This window comes from Gastrolobium bilobum, unplaced genomic scaffold (genome assembly GCF_033153095.1).
Source record: "Gastrolobium bilobum isolate Gb01-03AN ecotype WA unplaced genomic scaffold, APGP_CSIRO_Gbil_v1 utg1266, whole genome shotgun sequence".
NCBI classification, from domain to species: Eukaryota; Viridiplantae; Streptophyta; class Magnoliopsida; order Fabales; family Fabaceae; genus Gastrolobium; species Gastrolobium bilobum.
In genome coordinates, this window is record NW_026898770.1 from 305,708 (window position 1) to 327,444 (window position 21,737).

The following is a 21,737-nucleotide window of genomic DNA, read 5'->3' on the forward strand; positions in this document are numbered from 1 at the left end:
TACTTTTCTTTTAAGATTCTGGATTTGGATTATTATATTTCTTAGACACTACTCCAAAGTCTCCTTTCACTCTCCCCAAAAAAAAGTTGAAAAGAGGCATCGAGTTTAACCAAAGCCATGTATATTACCGAACTAAAGTATGGTTTATACTTCTTCAGATGGAGATTTTTTGTTGGCAGGATCAGGAAGCTAACTCTGTGGTGGATCTCTGATTTATTGCTAATTCATTATTGACTCACTGTATTTATTATTTTTTCAGTAATTTGGGTTTGAGTTCATGAATAATTCCTTTATAAACTAAGACGAATATAATACAGACAAGTTGAATGTTAAACGTAGCTTATATTAGGTTAACCAGGTAAATCGCTATGTCATTTTTCTCTTCCCTTCTTCTCTCTTTTCTTGTTTGCGATGTCATGTGTGTGTGGATTTCCAACATTAAACATCTTACTTCTAGAAGTCAAGCAATATTGGAAAAACTTAAGCATCCTGGAAAGCTGGACAGCTCAACATTACAATGAATGCAATTGAATGAAGAAGACAATGTGTGAAACCTCATTACTTTTATACTTGAAGGAACAAATACATATATAAATGTGATCTATGGATCAAATTACCAAATAGTCACCAGTAAACAAACTTCCCATGCTTTTGTAACATAATATCTACCATTTTCCTCACGATATTCTATCTCAAAAATCTATACGCACTAAGTCAAAAACTTTCTCAAGTAAATGTTGTGTTTTCTTCAAAGGGAAAGGCATCATATTTCCATTTAATAGTGTATGATTAAATTCAAATAAACATTATAATTCATAGAATCTAGAAGAAATGACAAACCACCATCTTGTACTTTAATGATCATTTAATGCTTATGGTCAATAACTAATCCTGCACTAACCTGGGAAGAACTCAAATCCATCATTACTGACAATGTGATACGGTCCAACCCAATAAAATATACAAAAGAGATAGAAATAAAAGAGTTTGGGTCAAGGCAAATTCCAATATTGTCCCCCAACATAATGCTGAGCTGGGGAAGCATTTAGTTAAATAGGAAGATTGTTGCTGGAGGGAGGGTATCGGATAGCACATTCTGGAATTGGAATCTGGGAGAGTGTGGAGTATCTCGAACTACTCCACATTATATGTTTTTGCTTTTCTACAATTTTCTTTGTTTTTGCTTTCCCTTTTAATTATGTTAAGAGTTGAACTCTGTGATACGTAGCAAGTAACAATAAAAGAGACTTCTTATTTCTGATATGATTCCTTACAATGGATGCATCCTATTTAATACACATTTAATTTCAATACTACACAAGTTGTTATTCACCTGCTATACACCTCCGTCACTCACTCTAACTTCCTAACAACTACTCACGTGCATAACCCTTCACTAACTGCCTACAATAGACGCATAACTCCATATGTGCATGCACGTTCTGTAACATTTTCCCACGCACTAACAATTGGTAGTTGAGAGTTGTTTTACGGTTTTACCTGTAACCCATTCACTATAATCTGAAATACAAATTTTCTGATTCAATGCCAACATTCTTGTATTCTGTTATGGTTTCTATTCCAATTAATTAAGGGATCCTATCACAAGCTCGAATCAATTCTGGTGTTTAGTTCGCTCGAATCAATTGACAATTGCAGTAGAATACAAATTAGATTTTCAGCATCTTCAGTGTTTACGAAATATACAATTATACCCTTCTAAGTATACTCAAAATTTCATTTAATTTCCAATGAAATTATCTTACAGAATAAACTACTAGGATCAAAACTTTCTAGTCCCTTCCGTTTTGGCACGATAAACTCAACAGCTGGACTCTATGTTTAAGTGGGGAAAAAAGGATTCTCGTCAAAAAGTAACATTTTGCCAATGTTATCTTATGAATAAAAGTATCCTTAAAATATGAGAAACATTAATCTCGTTTACCATCAGCAGAGCAGAACTCAATATCTACTTATCAAGAGAATTTGGTCATATGATGAGAATTAGATCTCGACACTCCAACTTCCCCTTAGGGGGCCATTTTTTACATGTTGATCAGTCATTCTTGGCAAGAGATATCCAGAGCATAATCAAGGGATCACCCAAAAACACCTGCCATATTGGACTTCATACTGAAAAACTCGTTACTGTTCCCATGACACCCCATACACATTTAGTACATATCATTAAAGAGTTTACTTTAGATAACTTTTCTAATGTTAATCAAAATATACACACACAAAAATATATGAAGTTCATATGGACCCATGTAAAAGAGAAGAGAAAAATAAATAAATAAAGCCCACATATTTTTTTGTGTGTATTTTGATAAATATTGAATAAAATTATCTAAAATAACTTTAAATCCATCATTAAATATGTATTGCCATATTTACACAACCTCCCTATTTTGCTAAAAGTTAATACTAAAAAACTGTAGTTGATATTTAATAGGAAAAAACACAAGAAATCTGTTAATCCACGCCCACCTTAAGAATCTCTCGTTGATATTGGGCCCGGGCCTATACCTATTGTAGGAACAATTCGGTTCAAACGGAGAGGGCATGAAATAATACTCTTCAGTATTTAAAGTAAAGAAAGACTGGGGAATGATAAATAACGTAAGAACCGTATGTTGGCCGTAGTAACAGACATTCAATTCATCCAAACAGGTTTGTGTAATGATTACAGACTCCACAAATACTAATCTTCCAAGGTAGCTTCACAAGATATTATAGTAGTAACAAATATAACAAACATAGATCAAGACAAACTCTCAAGGGACCTAAAAACATAAAACGTAATTCAGTCATCATCCTTTGCTTTTCACACACCTCGGATCCAGCATTAAAACTTGATTAGACAAAAAGAAGTCATCCGTCCCAGAAACCATCTAACACCTGCTTTTGGACTTCTCCATGGCCCTAGGAGCTGCGGAGGAAACAAAAACTACTTAAGCATAGGCACATTAATTGAGAGTTGTAAGGTACAGATCAGTATTAGACTGATTAATATTTGAATTGACATCAGCTGAAGAGGTAGAGAGGTATTTTAAATCAAGGTCATAACAGAGTTGCTAACATAAAAGGTATTTCATAGCGTTGCAAATTACAACCGAAATGATCTGTTACTCCTAAAATACACATTACTTTTGTTGGATAAACTCAAACCAATTTAGTACTATGTTTCCGTATAAAATGGATTTGGTGTTTGTCATTTTAAATGACATAAGTTATGTCATTTTAAGAGAGAGATAAACACAAGGAATGGAAATCATGAGAGACGAAGTAAGTGATTTTTTTTTTAATTTAAATTTTAAATAAAAAAATATTTTCTTGTGTCTATCTCTCTCTTAAAATGACATAATTTTATGTCATTTAAAATGACAAATACTTTTCCCTTAATTTGATCAAAAAAACGAGGAAGAAAACAATTTGGAAATAAAAGACTATTATAATTCAAAGTGCAGAAATCTTTTGTTCTCCGCCTCGTATATTATTCCTAAATAATATTTGAAGTATTCCATGACATGCATATACTGAAATATGTCTAGATTCAGTTATCTCATTTGAACACATCAGGATCATAATCTGCTGCAGGTTAATAGTTCTTAGACATGGCGACTATCTCAAGTAAAGTAGAAGGTCCCAATCCATTAATTCACGTAATAGGCTTCCATATAAGTTATAGTGACTGTAAAATGAAACATCACGGAGAATACATACCTAAGCCAATGGCATCAGAGCCCTTCATGATTTTTAGCCTTTTGCAAGTGTCAATGAACATTCTGCAACAAAAAAAAATGCAGTGGAGTCAGTGGAATGCACACTAGAGTAAAGTGAAAATTTCAATCCAGCAGCATCCAGTCCATTTTTTTAGTACAAACAGAGACTATAATTTGCATCAACTAGACAAGAACATTAACATATGCCTATAGGAAACATAACTGAATTAGACTTATTCAGTAGAAAAATATAGGGGAAGGATCAAATTGCACCGATACAAGTCTTACACCCATTATTAACCGTTGATCCCTCTTGCATCTAATGGCTCTAATTTATTAGTCACGTGAACCGATAGATGAAAGTGGAATCAACAGTAATAACAGGTGTAAGTAAAACTTATAAGACCTACACCGGTGTAAGTTTTGTTTGTTTTGATATCTGTGAGCCTGGTGCGGGAGTAGGAATAAATGACTGGATATAAATTATTTATTATCTATCTAAACTATGCGATAAAACTTTTATTACTTTATTTTGTGCTTGATCTGAGATAATACACAACAATAAAATGTCAATTCAAACTGGAATGTACAAAGTGCTGTGATTTCATTATCTTATATAACTGTAGCAGTAAGTCCCAATGGGGTCCAAGTCTAATATAAGATATGCAAAAACAAGTAGATCGGTGACAATGATTAAGAAAATAGACAGAAAGTGGTGATCAAGATTAGGATTTAATAGTTCAGATCTATCATTACATTTTTACAGAATAAAAGGATGGCAAAGGAAAGTTTCTGATTATTTGTTGCCTTTCAGCCTCATCCTACTTCCCCATAGTTTATATATATATACAGGCGTGTGCGCGCGCACAGTAATCCCAAGACAGAAGAATAATGAAAACAATTAAAAGGTGGAGAAGAGTCTAAGAGTGCAGACTCTTTGAAGGGTATGCAAATGCTTCCTCCCAGCCCAAAGTCCCCAAATCCTCGCTCAATCATTGCCTACCCTTACTCTCCTCCTAACATTTATTCTCACTTACCCCAGCCGAATTACTCCTTCTCACTCATTTGCCACTGCCCCGTGGTGCTAATCCCTACTTCCAATCCTCTTTTTTGTAGCATACACCCAAGTGAATGGGGTTCTATCACACTAAAAATAATACATCAAATCGCACCAAAAGAGAAAGAAAATGTTGCAATGTTCAAAAATTCTAAATTCGCTTCGGTACATTGTATTCTACTCACTTTATTAAATCTGTTGAACTAGAATAAAAATTCTCAATATCTGATTATACTTTCCATTTTGAAAAGGACAACTTTCTAGTTACTTTTTTTATGAGTTGCCAATCACTTAGATAATAAGATGCAAAGTCCATTATTCCATGTATCAGATTCGTTACAACAACATATTTAAAAAAATTTATCTACAAATTAGTTGTTGTTTGACATGAATTCTCTGTTGCCATGCAAACCCTTCACCTGCAAATAAAGAATGATTGTGGCTGCTATTTTTTTCTTATTACCACCATTTAGTATCCTTAATAGGCTCTACTCTTTTTTTATCAATTGTTAGAAGAATTAGTTTTGGAGTCAAAAAAAATTTAGAAAAATGCTGCAGACAATAATTCTTTACTTAACCTTTTATTATCAAGTTTTGAATCGAACTAAGTTAGGTGCTTACCCTTATAGGTCAATATAAAGTACAAAACATCAAGCAAAATTCAGGTACTACTAATAAAACAATACTCCTTGGACTTTCGGAAGTACTTGGAAAACAAAAATCAATATCAGTATCAATGCTGGATGGTTTGATTGAACAAGCATACTATTGATCCCTAGACCCTTTGTTCAAGAAACAAGCAAATTGCATGGAACAATATAATGAGAATATTAAGATAGTAAAAGGACATAGAGAGTTTAAAATATTTACTCCCATGGCACATCCCCCACCAGCATCCAGTCCCCGTCTTTATCTTCATAAGTGAGTACATATTCTGAACCATGCAGAAGGTCCCTCAGCTTGCTCTCACTCAACATTTCTCTTCCTGGGGTTCCGTGGGAACCACACTGACCTGATATTGTAAAAAGTACAAAAAGTACATTTTAGATAAAAAATAACGCAACAACGAAATTAATTTAAAATAATTCAGTAGTTAACTTAACACCAATTTCATTGTTAAAGTAAATCAGAATTACAATAGCTCACCGAGGATAAAACAGCTAAACATTTTCTCAAGGGCAGAAGATAGTTCCTGATATGTTGTGTAACTTCTTAGATCTACCTTCCTTAGATAGGGAGCACCATCCATGCTGACCTTCACAAAGAGTGCGGCAGGACCTGGTTTTCCATCCACTTCATCATTGTTCTTTGAAGTGGTAGCCATGGAGTTTTTCCTAAATGATCTTATAGGAGGCCAACCAACAACCTGTGCCCTGTCTCATATATGAGAAATTTCTATATTAGCATAACTAGAAATACACGTAAAAACAATTTAAGGTGTTTATCCAACATCCAGTTCCTCTTGAAAATTACAGATCCTTGAAATGACAGGTTTTACTTACTTAGAAGCCGGTGCACTGCCACTGATAGAAGCACCTGTATGGTTATGACCAGTACCATTAGCTGCACAAGGCCGTTCTTGTAACACCTTGCTCGGCATTTCTTTCATCGTGGTAAGCTGAGCTCCAGAAGGTCTAGGCGATACCATTACGTTTATCCCTGTATTTCCAGTAAACTTCCCCTGCACCAAACATAGTGAGGAATCAGACTTAGAAGCAGCATGAAACATCCACTTCACACTATAAGTAGAAGTTCAAACTTCTCACCTGAGAAAACCCATCCATGGTATCAGCAAAACCCCTTTTGTTGCCCGAAACCACAGCTTTCTGGGACGAGGAGCAGATTCCATCTTTTGTAGGAAGCAAAGGGAAAAGTGGCTTCTCATCAAGCTTTGTTGAGCTTAAAGAGTAAAGATCAGGTTCCGTATCCCTTTCAGGCGATTGGGATCCAGGAAGACCCAGCCTCAACTCTGTAGCCTTCAAATTCAAGTTCCCCTTTTTCTCATCGCTCAAGCTGGCAACAGTAGAGGCACAACTGTCCACTGATGAGCAATCTGATAGTCCTAAGTAATTCCGTTCTTTCAATCCAGCAACATAACAATCTAAGGATTGTGAAGATGCAGATGCTACAGTCGACGAGACTTTGCTCCGCCCTTCCTCCTCCGTAACAACCACCGCCGGAGACATCACACTCCAAACACACAAACAAACTCAACTGCCACACACAGAAACCGTAAAAACCACAGTCCACTTTCACATATTGCCAGAAACAAATACAATTGTTATGCTAATAACAAAATCAAACAAAAGACTCCATAATAGAAAAGCATTCATTTACAAAATGAAAAAAAAAAAAAGAAGAAGCCCCAATCATAATGATCATTCAATTAGTAACCAATATAAACAAAACAGCCAATCATAGAATAATGCTTTAGAATGAGAAATAAATAAATAAATAAGCATGCATCATGCATGCTTTAACCCGGTAAGTAAGTAATTTACTAACAAATCATCTTCGCACACAATCAGATTTTCAGAATAGCACGCGCTTTTCTCTTCCTAATCCTGGTTCAGTTTTCTTCATGAGCTCAGTGTTCTCCGCAAACAAAAACACAAAAGCAAATAGCGAGATTCGATCCGCACAGGCACCAAATCCTTACCAAAAAATTTACGAAAAAAGAAAGAAAGAAAGAAAGAAAAAGAGCTGAACAAAAACACAGAGAGAATCGCAGAAAAGAAAGGAAAGAGGAGCAGTTGGCAGTGAGAGAAGAAGATTTAGAAGCACGCACCTAAGGAAGCAAGTTTTGGTATATCAGACACAGAAGAAAACCGATTTTTGTTTTGAGGAAGCTTTTTACAGTCAGATGCAAAACCAAGACAATGAAGGAGAGAGAGAGAGAGAGAGAGAGAGAGAAAAGCTTAAGGCCCTTCCATTAAGCAGAAAGCAATAACACAACTTTTGAGCTGAGTTGAGAAGAGAAAGTTAATGAATGAAGTTCTTAAGACGGAAAAACCCAAAATAATGAATTCTCCAAAACGAAACGCAATACAAAGCGGATAGGGGCAAAATGGAAAATATGTGATGTCGTTTAATTAATTTAATAAATGATGTATACTCGGGAATTTGGGCCGGGGGAATGACGTTGGACGGTTGCGATTGATTCTGACGGAGAAATCAAAACCATCCATTATCTCTCTCTGCGGAGACAGAAAATTAAATACTTGTCGCTGTTAACAGGTTCTATGAATAATTATTAATGAGTCTGACTACTTTTCTATTAATCCGAAGGCAACGACTGGTTTCTGGTTTCTATTTTCTGTTTTTGGGTTAACTGGTTTGGATTTCTAAAATGTCGCTTTTGCTCTTTTAAATGCTTTTGAACGAAAGCGTAACCATAACTTATTTACACTGTCTGCGAGTGACTAAACTTGTGCACATGATTATGAATGAATTTATTATTTTTTTTTTAAAAAACTCAAATTGTCCACAAGCCCTTTTTTTAGTCACAGGTCAGGCACAACATTAGGGATGGATAGTTTTTTTATTTACAAACAATAAAAGATTATACTTCAAGATAAGTATTACAGTCAGTCTTTTTTCTTCATCCTTCTCGAACATTAGCCATGACATGATTATTAATTTATTTATTTTTTGGGAAAACTGTGGAATTATATTTTCAATTTTAATCATTTTTATATATTCACCCATTCATGAATTATTTAACTAATCTGATTCAAATATGATCAGATTTAATATAGGAGCAACTCACCAAGACTATTTTTTCTATTGCTAAGACTTGAACTCGAAAATTTTTAATTAAGAGGATCTTAATAATTAAGGGATCCATTTTGTGAGTTGGATGGCAAATTCAAAAGGCAAAACTCATTTTCATTATCACTAATATTCTTTGACGTGCTTTTTCTGCCCAAACTATCACGATGACAGATACCAGTCTGTATAAACTGTGCATATGAGTTAATATAATTTGTGGGACGATGGTGCCCAACAGAGCAAGGACCATGGAGCAAACAAGCCAAGGCATAGTACTGAGTTTACTGACATGAATGATTACTGCTGGAGGGATCATATGTCTTATACACGATATTAGATCTTTGGCACAACTAAAGTCAACTATGGCAAATGAAAAGGGGAACATATTGAACTGAATTCCAGGGTACTCAAACGACCATTATCATTTAAAATTATTCTCTTGAGTCATAACTAAACAACATTATTTTAGATAAAAATGTTTATAATGGATTGAGAATCTTTAACTTGCTATGAAAGTTTCACCCCACGATAAGAAAAATTTAGGAAACATTTGGTAGAGGAAATATTTTTTTATTATTTTGGAATCACAATTTTTAAGAATATAATGAGCAAATGAATTTTTTGAAAATACTATCTAAAAATTGTTTAGTGGGCCAAAATATTCCAAAAAATATTAGGTTAATTTTTTTAATGCTATGTTTGATTGTGTTAAATTTTTTCTTACCATGAGAATCCTAAATTATCACCTCCTCAATGGTGTTCTTGGATGATATTTTTAAAAAATTTTACACACAAAATAAAATTATGAGAAAATTAAATTCTCAAAAAAAAATAAAAAATAGAAATCTGATACCAGACATGAATAAATAAAATTACCATGCTCAATTTTCCAGAAATACTAAAAACATCCTTCTCAAACGCCCCAGAAAATCGGCTTTCCGTGGCAAATAAATAATGGAAACATGATAACATGCTTTCAACTTATATTCTTTCAAAATATTAAATTAAAAGCATCAAATCATATTCAATATGTAATTGGCGTACTTTTGTAAACTGTTGAAGCATACGAATTTTATTAGGAGAATGCTGTATTTTATTGATTATGGTGTGGTTTTGCATATTCCATCTATTGAAAAGCATAGTGCATCCTATATTATTGAAGTTTAGCACCAGATTCAATGTTAGCTACTAAACCATTAACTACTATGTAAATTTGGAGGCATCATTTTGTTTTGTATTCTGAATATTATTAATATAAATTTAGCCAATAGCTTAATTTTTGAATTGAATTAGTTGCTTAATATGATATTAGAGAAGTTGACATCACTAGAAAATTATGAGTTTGAGCATCACTGTTTCATTCTATTAATAAAAATAATTAAATATTATAAAATTTATTAATATAGATAAATTAAGCTTGATGCATCATTCACTTTTCAATTTTAATAAACTCTAAGTATAAAGAGATATGTTAAAAAAATTAAAAATGATTAATATAATTTCGTTCAATAACTTAAAATTTAAAATTAAATTGATTACTTAACACTTTCTTATATTATTGCAGAAGATATGCTGTTTATGATTTGTACTTTCGTTTAATAATGGTGCTTTAACATATTTGTATGTAAAGAGGGTACATATATCATTACCCTTCTCAAGCACATTATGGAATGGAAGAAGGATAATTACAAGACTTTAATTATGCTGCAGAGTGGTATTTTATTTTTTTTAGGTCAGGTCATGATTAGAAGAGGTCAAACATTATTAAAGGATATTAATGGAGGGCAGGGATGGAGTGGGAAAGGTGATAAAAAGGTAAGGGCAAAGCAAGTGGGTGGAAGCAAGGCAGAAAAATAAATGAATGGAGAAAGAAGGGAAAGGGGACAGAAGAAAACAGAGATTCAGGGAGACAAGTATGCGGCAATAGAATTGGGTTTGCCGGGTGGTGAGTAGGACAGGTAACCTCCTCCCTTCTCATCACTTTATTTTATTTTATTTTTTCATCATTACCAATTTCTCTCTCTCTCTCTCTCTTATATGGGTTTGTTTTCCTTTTTACCACTATAGACTATAGACTCTAGTAGCTACCTCTTAGTTGTGATGTTGTTGTTAATGTTCATGTTTCATACATATCCTTCACGTCTACCTCGTTTTGAAGCTATTATGAATCTCTGACCATTGCTCATTTTTCTTTTCCACGCACTCCTATATTCTCAACCATAATCATATCATCACCTTACGTCACTTGTCACTATTTTTTTTTGGTAACACTTGTCACTAATTTAAGTTCCTAATAATCATGTGTCATCTTTATTTATGTGATCTGAGGCCGCTAATTAATCAACCCAATCATATTTGAGTTTCTTGTTTCGTTCATTTATTATGTAAAATAACTCAACTTCAAACGAGAGCAAGCGAGATTTCCACCAAACGTAAGGTGCTAATGGATTATGATTATTATTATTATTATTATTGGGTAATTTGATGAATAACAATTTTGTCAAATGATTGATTAGTAAACCAGCCATGATTTGTTGTGATATAACTAATGAACGATATTGGTATTGATAGGGTTGATTAAGAAATGGTGGGCGTAGATTCATGAGAATGACAAGGGATAAGGTTATGGGTATGGGTAGCACTAGTGAACCAAGTAGCAGAACAGAAAAACGTAACACTAAAATATTATATACATTGATCTATGTAATCTAAAACCAAACTATCTAATTAATAATTTGACATTATCATAAAATAAGATTCCAACCAAAGAAAATAATAATAATAATAAATTTGCTTTGGTTAAGAGCCACAGGTTTTGCGGGTTTGTGCTACGACATAGGGGCCCAATGCCGGAAGGACTCCGCTTTTGCCGCTACCCCATTTTTTTCAATTTTTTATTTTTTTTTTAAATAGAATATTTAACTGTAACGGTGAGGCGTTTAATGAAAGGGAAAGGTAAAAATAAAAGGCGTTGGAGTTATAAACGGAGTTTGAGAAAGAGAAAGAGGAAGATTGGCACGTGGGTGGCTCGTGACTGACAGACAAGGAAAGCAAAGCAAGTATGCAATACAGCAATAGGATCAAAATGACTTTTTCAAGTTTAATAGCGAATGGAAACAAGTGGGGCCCATGCTAAATTCCTAGGGTAGACTCACGTGTGAGAAAGCTTTGATTCGTGACCGTGACCGTGCGTGCGTGCGTTTCCTCTCGCTCTCGTTGTGATTGCACTGTGTTACACTGGGAAGAGAGTAGCGTGTACCCCTCTGTGACCTTGTTTTTTTGTTAGGTCTCACCCCACACACCCTAAGGCTGTAACCCTATATTGAAATTTCAACATGATCACTGATGTTAATTTTTTTTTTATATTTTTTTTTTGTGCTGTTGTGGAGGAGGGGGGGTTTGAAACTTGAAAACACTGATGTTAATTTACTTAGTTAGGTGAATGTATTTACTATTGAACCAAATTCTGTTCATTTACAAGCCAGTTTTCGTGTCATTTTCCTGAGCTGAGATGACAGTTTTCATGTCTGGTTAGCGGTGAACCAGACTCAGTTCGTTTTTCTTTCTGTTCTACCATGGGCTTAGAACGAAACCACAAGGAGAAGACTACGTTGGGCTAACCCAAACCCAGCATATAAAAGCTCATTCAAATAAAAATTTTCAGGCGTTTTTTATATGGTAATGGATTTTTTTTTAAGGATAGTTGATTAGTAAGATGATAAAATAAATATTGAGACACAAGAATTTAATGTGAATGGATAAGTCCAATACCTAAGGTATCTAAAATAAATGACTTAAATGTCACTTTTTTTTTTTTTTTTTTTCTGAAATGTCACGTCTTAGGACTTGCTATCACTTTCAGCAGGTCGCCATTTTCACATGCCACACGAACTAGGACCAACTATCAGGCTATCAGCAACAGCTGATCCTAGACTCGTTGTTGGGCTTAGTAGATTCAAGACCAACTAAGTCCGAGAGCTGGTCTCACCATATTATACTACATGACATGATATTGCTTGGCATTGATTATGCAACAGAATATTAGGAAACATAAAATTTAGAGAACAATGCACATTAATAATGTATTATTTAACAGAAAATATACTCATGTTGTTGAAGAATATTTTTTTTCTCTTATACATACATCAATTTTCATATTGCTTCTTTTTTCTTTTTCTTTTTTATAGGTGAGTGGATTCCACACATAATTATATCTAAGTACAAGAGAATTTCTCTTCTATTACATGAGATTAATAAAGTCCATTATTTAATTGCACGGGATAAAACCAAGTTTACTTTTTGCATGAGACATCCCAAGATCATTTTTTGTTATTTTTTTCAAATATTTTAATTTTTTAAAATCTAATGATGGTGGAAGAAGGAAAATAAAAATATGAATAAATTATATTTTGAATTTGAAATGTATTTTGAATTTTTTAATACATTTCAAAAAATTTATCCCATAGTAGAATAAAAAATTAAATTAACGATAAATATGAAAAATATAACTTAATATACTCTCAAATTCTAATATAAATATATAATTTTTTGAAAAAAAAAAAGTAGATAAAATTTAAATCAATATATATAAGATTATAAAAACATTAAGGATTTTTTAAGGAATAAATAAAATGTAAGAAAAGAATACCATTATATTGGATAAGAATGTCTTATCTCAAATATGATATATGTAGAACTGAGAAACACCATAAAAATGTCTTATAGATCAATTTTAGACAAAAGTATTTTTGTTTCCGTGGCAAGAAATATTTTATCTGCTACAAACATATTATTATCAGAATTTGCCGATAGATCCTAATAAATATATGTTTGTGGCAGATAAGTTTTTCTGCCATGGCTGAAGAAAAATGGAACCCTCAAATTTTTTAGTATGAGAATGTCTTAGGAAGAGATTAGTATAAGTGGTTAAGTTATAGATCAATTTTTTATATCATTAATTATTTAATAATTAATACCGCAATTACACTTGTTTTTAATATTTATAAATAAAATAATATGAATATTTCACAATACCTTGTGTTATACGTATTATCCTGCTCAAAATAAAATTAAAATAACGAAGAAAATATATTTTATTATTTTTTCCTTGCATTACGGATAATATTTTATTAATTATTTAGTAAATCATAAAAAATTTGTACTATTTAAAAGATCAAATAAAATATATTTTTTAAATTATTTATTATTTTTAACAAATCAACAACATCTCTAGAGTGAATTAAAAAATTATTACTATTTTTCTTTTTCTTCTTCCACCATTAGATTTCATAAAATTAATTTTTTTGAAAAATTAATTAAAAATAATATTTTTGAAAAATTAATTAAAAATAATTTTGGAATATATATTATATAAAATGAACTTAACTATATCTCATATAATTAATTAATGCATAATAAATGTGCAGTGTTCTATAAATATTGTATTTCACAATATTTTGCTGCATAATTAATATCAGGTAATATATTATGGGGAGTGGATCTCTCATATAAAAAAAAAATGATCATGAAATCATGTTATTTAATCACAATTATTCATTTAAAAATTATACAATTAAATAATATAATTACATAATCATTTTTTCACGTAAAAAAATTCTGTCCTTATATCATGTCGTATCCCTCGGTGTAATGTGGTGAGATCAGTTTAAACATAGTTAAGCTTAAATCCATCGTACCCTACGGTGGGTTTAGTCATTCAGTGTCTGTTATTGCTGACAGTGAGTCCTTGTTCACGGGATATACAAAAAACGCGATCTGTTGGAACCGACAATAAAACTTAAAATGTAGCATTTAAAAAAAAATTCTGGATAATCTTTTCTTTTGGATATTGGTAGTATGCAGGATGAACACAAATATTTCTACTTTATGGGATAACCTTTATTTATATATATATTAATCTTTTGGTTACAGCTTGGGGTTAGTATTTCCTTTTTCAATAATGCGAATTTATTTTGATTTGAACTTTTGGAGGGAGTGTTTGGTAGCGAATAACTTTTTTTTTATCGAAAAAAAAGATTTCTAAGAATATGGTTAGAAATTTGAAATTTTTTTATCAGGTAAGTTACGAAAAAATGTTTGGTAGGTCAAATTTTTTTTAAAAAAGTTAGATTAATTTTATTGATATTATGTTTGATTGATTGTAAAAATTGATATGAATATGAATCAAAATGACAAAATTATCTAATTTTACACGTCAGCTGATATATTGTATAAGGGCATTTTTATCTCAAAATATGAAAATGTTTCCCATTTGGTTAAAAAAAATAATACAATGAATGAGATAAGATTATTTTTTTACGGTACGTAGTTAAAAATGGAAATAAAAAAAAAAAAAATTATCATATGATAATTTTACTTTTACTTTTACCAAACACGTCACCCCACTTTCTCATAATTTCCCCCCAAAAAATACTCCTATCAAACAGCTGAGAGTTTTCTGCAGCTTCTATTTTTCTAGTCATAGACTCATAGGCCTTGACTTGCAGCTGTTAAGATAAAAAATGGAAATACAAAGTTAATGCTTTAAATAAATTTCATATATTTATTTTTAGTATTTTAATCTTATACTTTTTTAAAGATGGTTAAATAAATATTGTTTTCTATAAGTCTCGGCGGACCATATTTTACCTTATCTATAAAAATCACTAACAGTGGGCAAGCTAAAAGAAAAAAAAAATGGATTGATTTAATTTGGACATCTATTTTACTTGTAGTTGAGTAAAGATGGATTTTATTTAGTTTTAGTTCAAAAAAAGTTTGTGATATATAAAACGAGAGAGATTATATTTACAACTCAAATAGTTTACAAACTCTTACAACCATATCTTAACCGTTGATTTTTGCCTATCAACGGTTGTCATTTATTGTGAATTAATAATTAATTAATAAATTTGATTTATAAAAATCTTAACCGTTTATTAATGGAAATCAACGGTTAAGATATGATTGTAAAATGTTGTAAACGAAAATAGGTTGTAAATATAACCTTTTCCATATAAAATAACTAAAAGTATTAAATTTCTCTTCTTCTTTTTGAAAAACTAATGGAAATTAAGAAACAACATAATTACACATGCGAGTATTAAATTTCTCTTACATGCATCATAACCAGTCTTTTAGAAATGGATCCATCGGGGAAGACAGAAAAGGTTGAGTATTGGGTTCTAATAGTTATCAATTTTCCGAAGGGTTGCGTTTGCAGTAAAAGCCCACTAACATGGCCCAAGTATTGCTAAAAGAAAGCCACCAACATTTTCGGTTCAGTGGCTAAAAAAACAACAAATGTGTTGGGCTCCTTGTCGTCAAAAAGGAGAAAAACTTTTATTATCACTCATCGATTTTCTTTTTTATAAGGACAAATTTGTTTCTCTATAGTTTTACACTCTCACAATTTATAAATTACTGAAAATAATTTTTACATGATATCTATACAAACTATCATTGATTACGTACACATAAAAAAGAAGGATATGACAAGTCTTTCTAGTTTTATACTAATTAACTAAAAATAAAGAAAAATAATTCGGATTATTTGTTAAACTATGTAACTTTTTTATGCGGAGCATAAAAGGCACAAATTTCACACTACTATAAGAAGGAAAAAATAAGTGTATAAATGCACTATAGACTAGTCACTTAATCATAATATTTATAGGGTGGAAAGCGTAAACATGTCGATTTTCTAATCTTATAAAGTCTTGATCAAATCAGTAAGCACTCAAGCAGCACTCACAAAAATAAAAGTTCATTGATATTAATTAATAGTATAATAGAAGTGCCTATTTATAAGTGCTTCTATATATTTTAGGTAAATGTTGGGTGAAGTGGAAGAATCATATACCACTTTGATTCTATGGATTAGATAATGGATACGGCCACTTCAGTGGTCCCAATTAGCCAAAGATACATCATAGTAAGCAAGGCTTTCACCAAAAGCATTTGCGTTGCGTCAATACTGCGAGAGACAGCGGAGATATCAGATAGATGCTCATTTCCAACTTATATATCTGTGAATCCAAAAAAAAAGTACATAAATAAATTGTCCTTTTACTTCAGTTTGTTCTCAATAGTCTCGGAATCTAATTATGAATATGACATAGAAATAGAAATAGAAAATTTCTCGCAAATAAGTTACCGAGAACAAGACCGACCCACAGTCCTAGCAGCATTTCACAATAGTCAACTCTTTCCTTACGAAGCAATGTACTCTAGATCAAATAAGTAACACAGACTAAAATGTCACTCTTCATCAATTTTTTTACTTAAATGTCACGCGAATTGTGTTATTTTTCAATCTGCCACTGGGGCAAGTTCGCTACCCGATGTAGCGAACTCAGTTTGCTGACGTGTCATATTTCTAGTGGATAACAAGTACCAAGTTAAAAAAAAAAGTTTGAAGTTCGCTACCCCGTGTAGCGAACTTGGTATCCACTAGAAACGTTACACGTCACCAAACCAAGTTCGCTACACCGGGTAACGAACTTGCTCCCGTGACAGATTGAAAAATAACACTGTTCGCATGACATTTAGGTAAAAAAGTTGGTGAACAGATGTATTGTTGTTGCCCTACTAAAGCAAGCCAGCGTCCACTTGCTCCAGGCTCCATGTGGGTAAGATTTGACATTAAGGGCATGTTTGGTGCATAGTATAGTATAAGACATGATAGTATAAGACCTGATAGTATAAGATCTGATTAAATTTTAATACTATCCAGCGTTTGGTATGGTATTGTATAAAATAATATTTTCCAATATTTTAAAAATTAATATATTAAAAAAAAATTAATATATAAATATTGAAATGATATATTGTTCTTAAGAATTGTACTTGTAAGCAATATTAATACATCAACCCCTTATCATGCCTAATCCACCACTCCTAGGCTTGATTAAATTATACATCATTTTGATGTACAAGGAGATCCTGCTGTATAAGCTTATACTATACGATGGTCACATCAAACAACTGAAAATGTCATAACGTATAGTATAAACTTATACTATCAGGCTTTATACATCACACCAAACAGGCCCTAAGGCATGCTCGGATGGGCTTGTAAAAAAATATTTTTTATGTTTTATTTATTTTAGATATATTTTTTATAAAAGTTAAAATTATTTATATTTTAAAAAAATATTTGTTTTTTAAAAAAAAATTACTTAATTTTTGAATTCAACTTTTTTTAGAAGTTAAAATTTTTATTTTAAAAAAAACAGGTTTTAAATTTTTTTTGTGATTTTTTTTTTTTTTTTTAAGCAAACATCTAAACAAATTTTGTAGTAAACATATTTTTTTACTTAAAAAAAACTGATCCAAATGAGTCCTAAAAACCAGACGAAGGGAAAAGGAAAATGAAGGTGACCTATAATTTAATAATTTAATTGATGAAAATCAAATTTCATCTAATATTGTTAGGTGATCTAAAAAATTAAAATTTACAGCCGTTTAAATCAATCACTTTCCATTTTATATTGCCTAGCTTGCCTCCATCATCTTCCAGCATGCTGACATACAGCTGGACTAAACATGACCCACCTTTTCACTATCTGCTCACAACACAAATGCTACTGCACTACAATTGTATAGTGCACCCTTGAAAATACCTGATATAAAAATTATATTTCACATAACACTGACGTATCTAAATCCACCTTATTTTAATAAATTATTTTGGCCAAAAAGTCATTTTCGAGATAGGAAACAAAACAAATTATGAGTCAAATAATTTAGATTCTATTTGTAAATAACACCCTCGAGTATTACCTGCAAGTTTCGGGTAATAATCTTCCTGCCGTTGGTACATCATGAACGGCTAACATGAGAAAAAGCAGCGGTGCTCCCTGATTAAAAGGCTGAACTGTAAACGTTGCTACGTCATGGCGTGGTTGAGCTGGCGCATTATTTAATTCATTGTTCTCCTCATCGGATAGATAGAGGATGCAGTTAAAATTCTGATTTAAATCAGTGTTTTTATAATTTTATAATTTTTTTAATCAAAATGATTTCATTAAAATTTTAAATGTTTTCATGATTTTTTTTTACTTTAAGATTTTATATTTACAATTTTTTATCCTTATTTTAGGTAAAATCTTTAATAATACTCCCGTATACATTACAAAAGCAATTCAATCATCGTATTAGCCTGGAGATTAAAGAAGATATTAATGTAGCAAACAAATTTAGAAGTTACATTGTTCTCTATTCAGCCACATGGAGAGGCTTAAGTGGTACGAATGATTTTTGTGAAATGAATTACGAACGGAAATTTTATTTTTGTATGTTACTCATTTATATTTAAATTTTCTTTCTCTCGTGGACATTTGTAAAAAAAATCTTGAAAATTTTATGGAGTTTCATTTTAACCTTTCAAACATATAAAGTTTCGATTCCACACGGCATTGTTTTTCACTATTATTATGATTGGTTTTGTGTGTTTTCTTCAGCAGCATATAAGTTTATATTCTTTCACCTCTTATAATTATGTTTTTCGGTGAGTATATAGTTATAATATAAAAGTAGTTTGTTTCGTTCTCTTCACGTCAGCCGACAAGTTTATGAAACGTTTATGCAGATAAGGAAAAAAAACTTTAATATTATAATTATATATTTCTCAAAATATATAGATATAAGAAGGCTAAAAAGACATAAGCTTATATACTTTAAAAGGACAAATAGTTTATGATATCAGGAAACCATCAATCTTAGCTATTAATACAAATATATGTTTTTGATATTATGGGCTCATACTTTAAGACCCAATAAAGACAGATAACTAAGGAGAAAATATGTAAAGAATCTTGAGAAGATAATAATTTCATCGTATCTTTGGATCAAGTATTGGCCCCCCAATATTCGTAAGAGGTCCATAATTCTCTTGGGATAGGGTCCCTCAATCAGCACGGAAACAATTCGTAGGCCGGGATGTAGATCTCACATTTCGATACTTCAAGGTCAGCTTGAAGTCACCAAGTCAGCCAAAACTCAAAAATGAAGAATATGCATAAATGAGATATGGAGAAAGAAAAACATAACTAATTTAACGTGAAATTTTTTCTCTAATGCACAGAAGTAAAAATCATGGAACCTAGTTCAGAAAATCTTCCACTATAAATAGTAAGATTACAAAGAATTCAAACTTCTCTAGTCTCATTAGAGGTATACTCAAACTTCACCACCAATTATTGTTACAAAGTTCTTATCTAAAGAGGTCTCTCTCTCAAACTTCTTTTTAGAAAATTTTACGCATCTAACATATTTCAAAGGCTTTCTCAAGCTTAAAAAAGTGAGAAGAAATCCTACACCTTCTTTTAGAATCTTCAACAATAATTAGGTGAGCAGTATTTATTGAGGTGGTTGTTAAATACATTGAGTCATGCACCCATAAATATGGTGCGTGCTTAGCCACGAAGCATTAAATGAAAGAACAAACCCCAACAAATTCTACTACCACCAGGTAAACTCTATAAATAAGAGGTTAAACTTACAGGTACATACTTTTGACACTCTCTCTTAGCTGTCATTATGCACATACCCACCCCCCGACTACGCTATTACTCATAGTGAACAGTGGTCGTTACCGGTAGTGCACAATCATTTGATACCTTCAAAGTATCTCCTCCATATATGGGTACTTGAGAGAGCATTTAGATCCTATAGCAACATATCAATCTCTACTTGGACATCCCAGATCCATTAGGATCAATCATGTTTTTTTTCCTTTAATTTATAATCTTCGTAAATTAAATTGATGACTCTTCTTAAAATATCTTCCGTAATCCTGTTGTACCGATGACTCCCCATAGCACTTGTTAAAACTGAAAAAAAAAAATTCATTTAGTTGCATTTCTTCTAGTTGATATTCAAATTGTTATGGAGCTGCAATTAAAAGGAATCCAAAATAGAAGAGAATATCATCCAAAATCTGAAGGCATTAGATTTGTTATCATTTCCCTTATACATTTCACATATTTATACACGAGACTTTATCACTCACACTTGAATTGTCACCCCTAATCACTCATTTATAGTTAATGTCACATGAATCTTCTTTTTTTCTTCAAAATTTTAAAAGTACCTACTCTTTTTTTTTTTGGATACAAAAAGTATGTACTGTTGTGAATCTTGTGATATTGAAGATATGCTAGACTCTTAACTAGCAATTGAATTTTAAAGGAAGTAAAGTTATATTATTTTAGGAGAGATAAAAAGATAGATCATAGAAGATATAGGGTGAATAAAAATAAATAAATGTATGAGTGACCTAGTTTGTATTGGTAATTTAGCCACTCTGTTGATTTTGTTTGGTAATTTAGATATGCTAATGCTAGCTAGCTTAGCTTTGCATGCTAGAATAAGCTTTCCTTTAAAAAAAAACACAAACAAATCACATGTTGAGCAACCTAGTTTGCATTGGATATAGACCAATAGCTAAAAGACTTATAAATAATTGCAGAAGCTAGATTTGGGATGGGTTTAGCTTCTTATATTATACATTGATGCCATCAATTAAACAGTTGGAATTCCCTGTGTAATGATTTAATAAGTCCACACTGGTTCTATACTTCTATCAATTATACTACATTGATCAGCTGTCTTTTTGAAAGGAGACTAATAGCGAAATTAGAAAAGTCAATACATAGACAAATATAGGTGAATCAACTCGTGAGCAGGGGTGTCAAAACGGGTTGACACGACACGAATTCGACACGACATGAATATATCAACATTAACACGACACGAATTTTTATTCGTGTCAAGATCTTCAATACTGACACGACACGAATTTTTATTCGTGTCAAGATTTTCAACACTGACACGACACAAATTTCTTTGCAGGTTGACACGACACGACACGAATAACACGCAAAATAGGGGTCAAAACGGTAATTGACAATAAAATTTTAAAAAATGGATCGAAATTTAAAAAATAATTATAAAAAAATAAAAATAAAATAATTTAAAAAAATACGGGTCAACACGAACACAAATACATCAACACGAACACGACACAAATTTTTTACGTGTCATTTTTCCCAACACAAATACGACACGAATTTTTTACGTGTCATTTTTCCCAATTGAACAACCGGTAGCAATTTACTTACGATACTTAGTTGACATTCATAAAAAGTATCTAATGAATTATGAGCTGAATACATCCTGTT

The 21,737-nt window shown here is 31.7% G+C and overlaps 1 protein-coding gene across 2 annotated transcripts; it reads right to left on the reverse strand.

The window, feature by feature from the left end:
• Positions 1–2,612: 2,612 nt before the first annotated feature.
• LOC133283954 (auxin-responsive protein IAA9) lies at positions 2,613–7,788 on the reverse strand. 2 transcript variants are annotated; one of them, XM_061480888.1, is made up of 7 exons: positions 7,571–7,788; positions 6,549–6,996; positions 6,285–6,463; positions 5,929–6,155; positions 5,653–5,794; positions 3,727–3,788; positions 2,614–2,932 (listed from the first exon to the last, which is right to left on the reverse strand). In XM_061480888.1, the coding sequence occupies exons 2-7, from the start codon at positions 6,966–6,968 to the stop codon at positions 2,895–2,897; spliced, it is 1,068 nt and encodes a 355-aa protein (XP_061336872.1). In that variant the 5' UTR covers positions 6,969–6,996; positions 7,571–7,788; the 3' UTR covers positions 2,614–2,894. The 2 variants fall into 2 exon arrangements, with proteins under 2 accessions (XP_061336873.1, XP_061336872.1); XM_061480889.1 differs by lacking the exon at positions 7,571–7,788 and having other exon boundaries at positions 2,613–2,932; positions 6,549–6,992.
• Between the last annotated feature and the right edge of the window lie 13,949 nt (positions 7,789–21,737).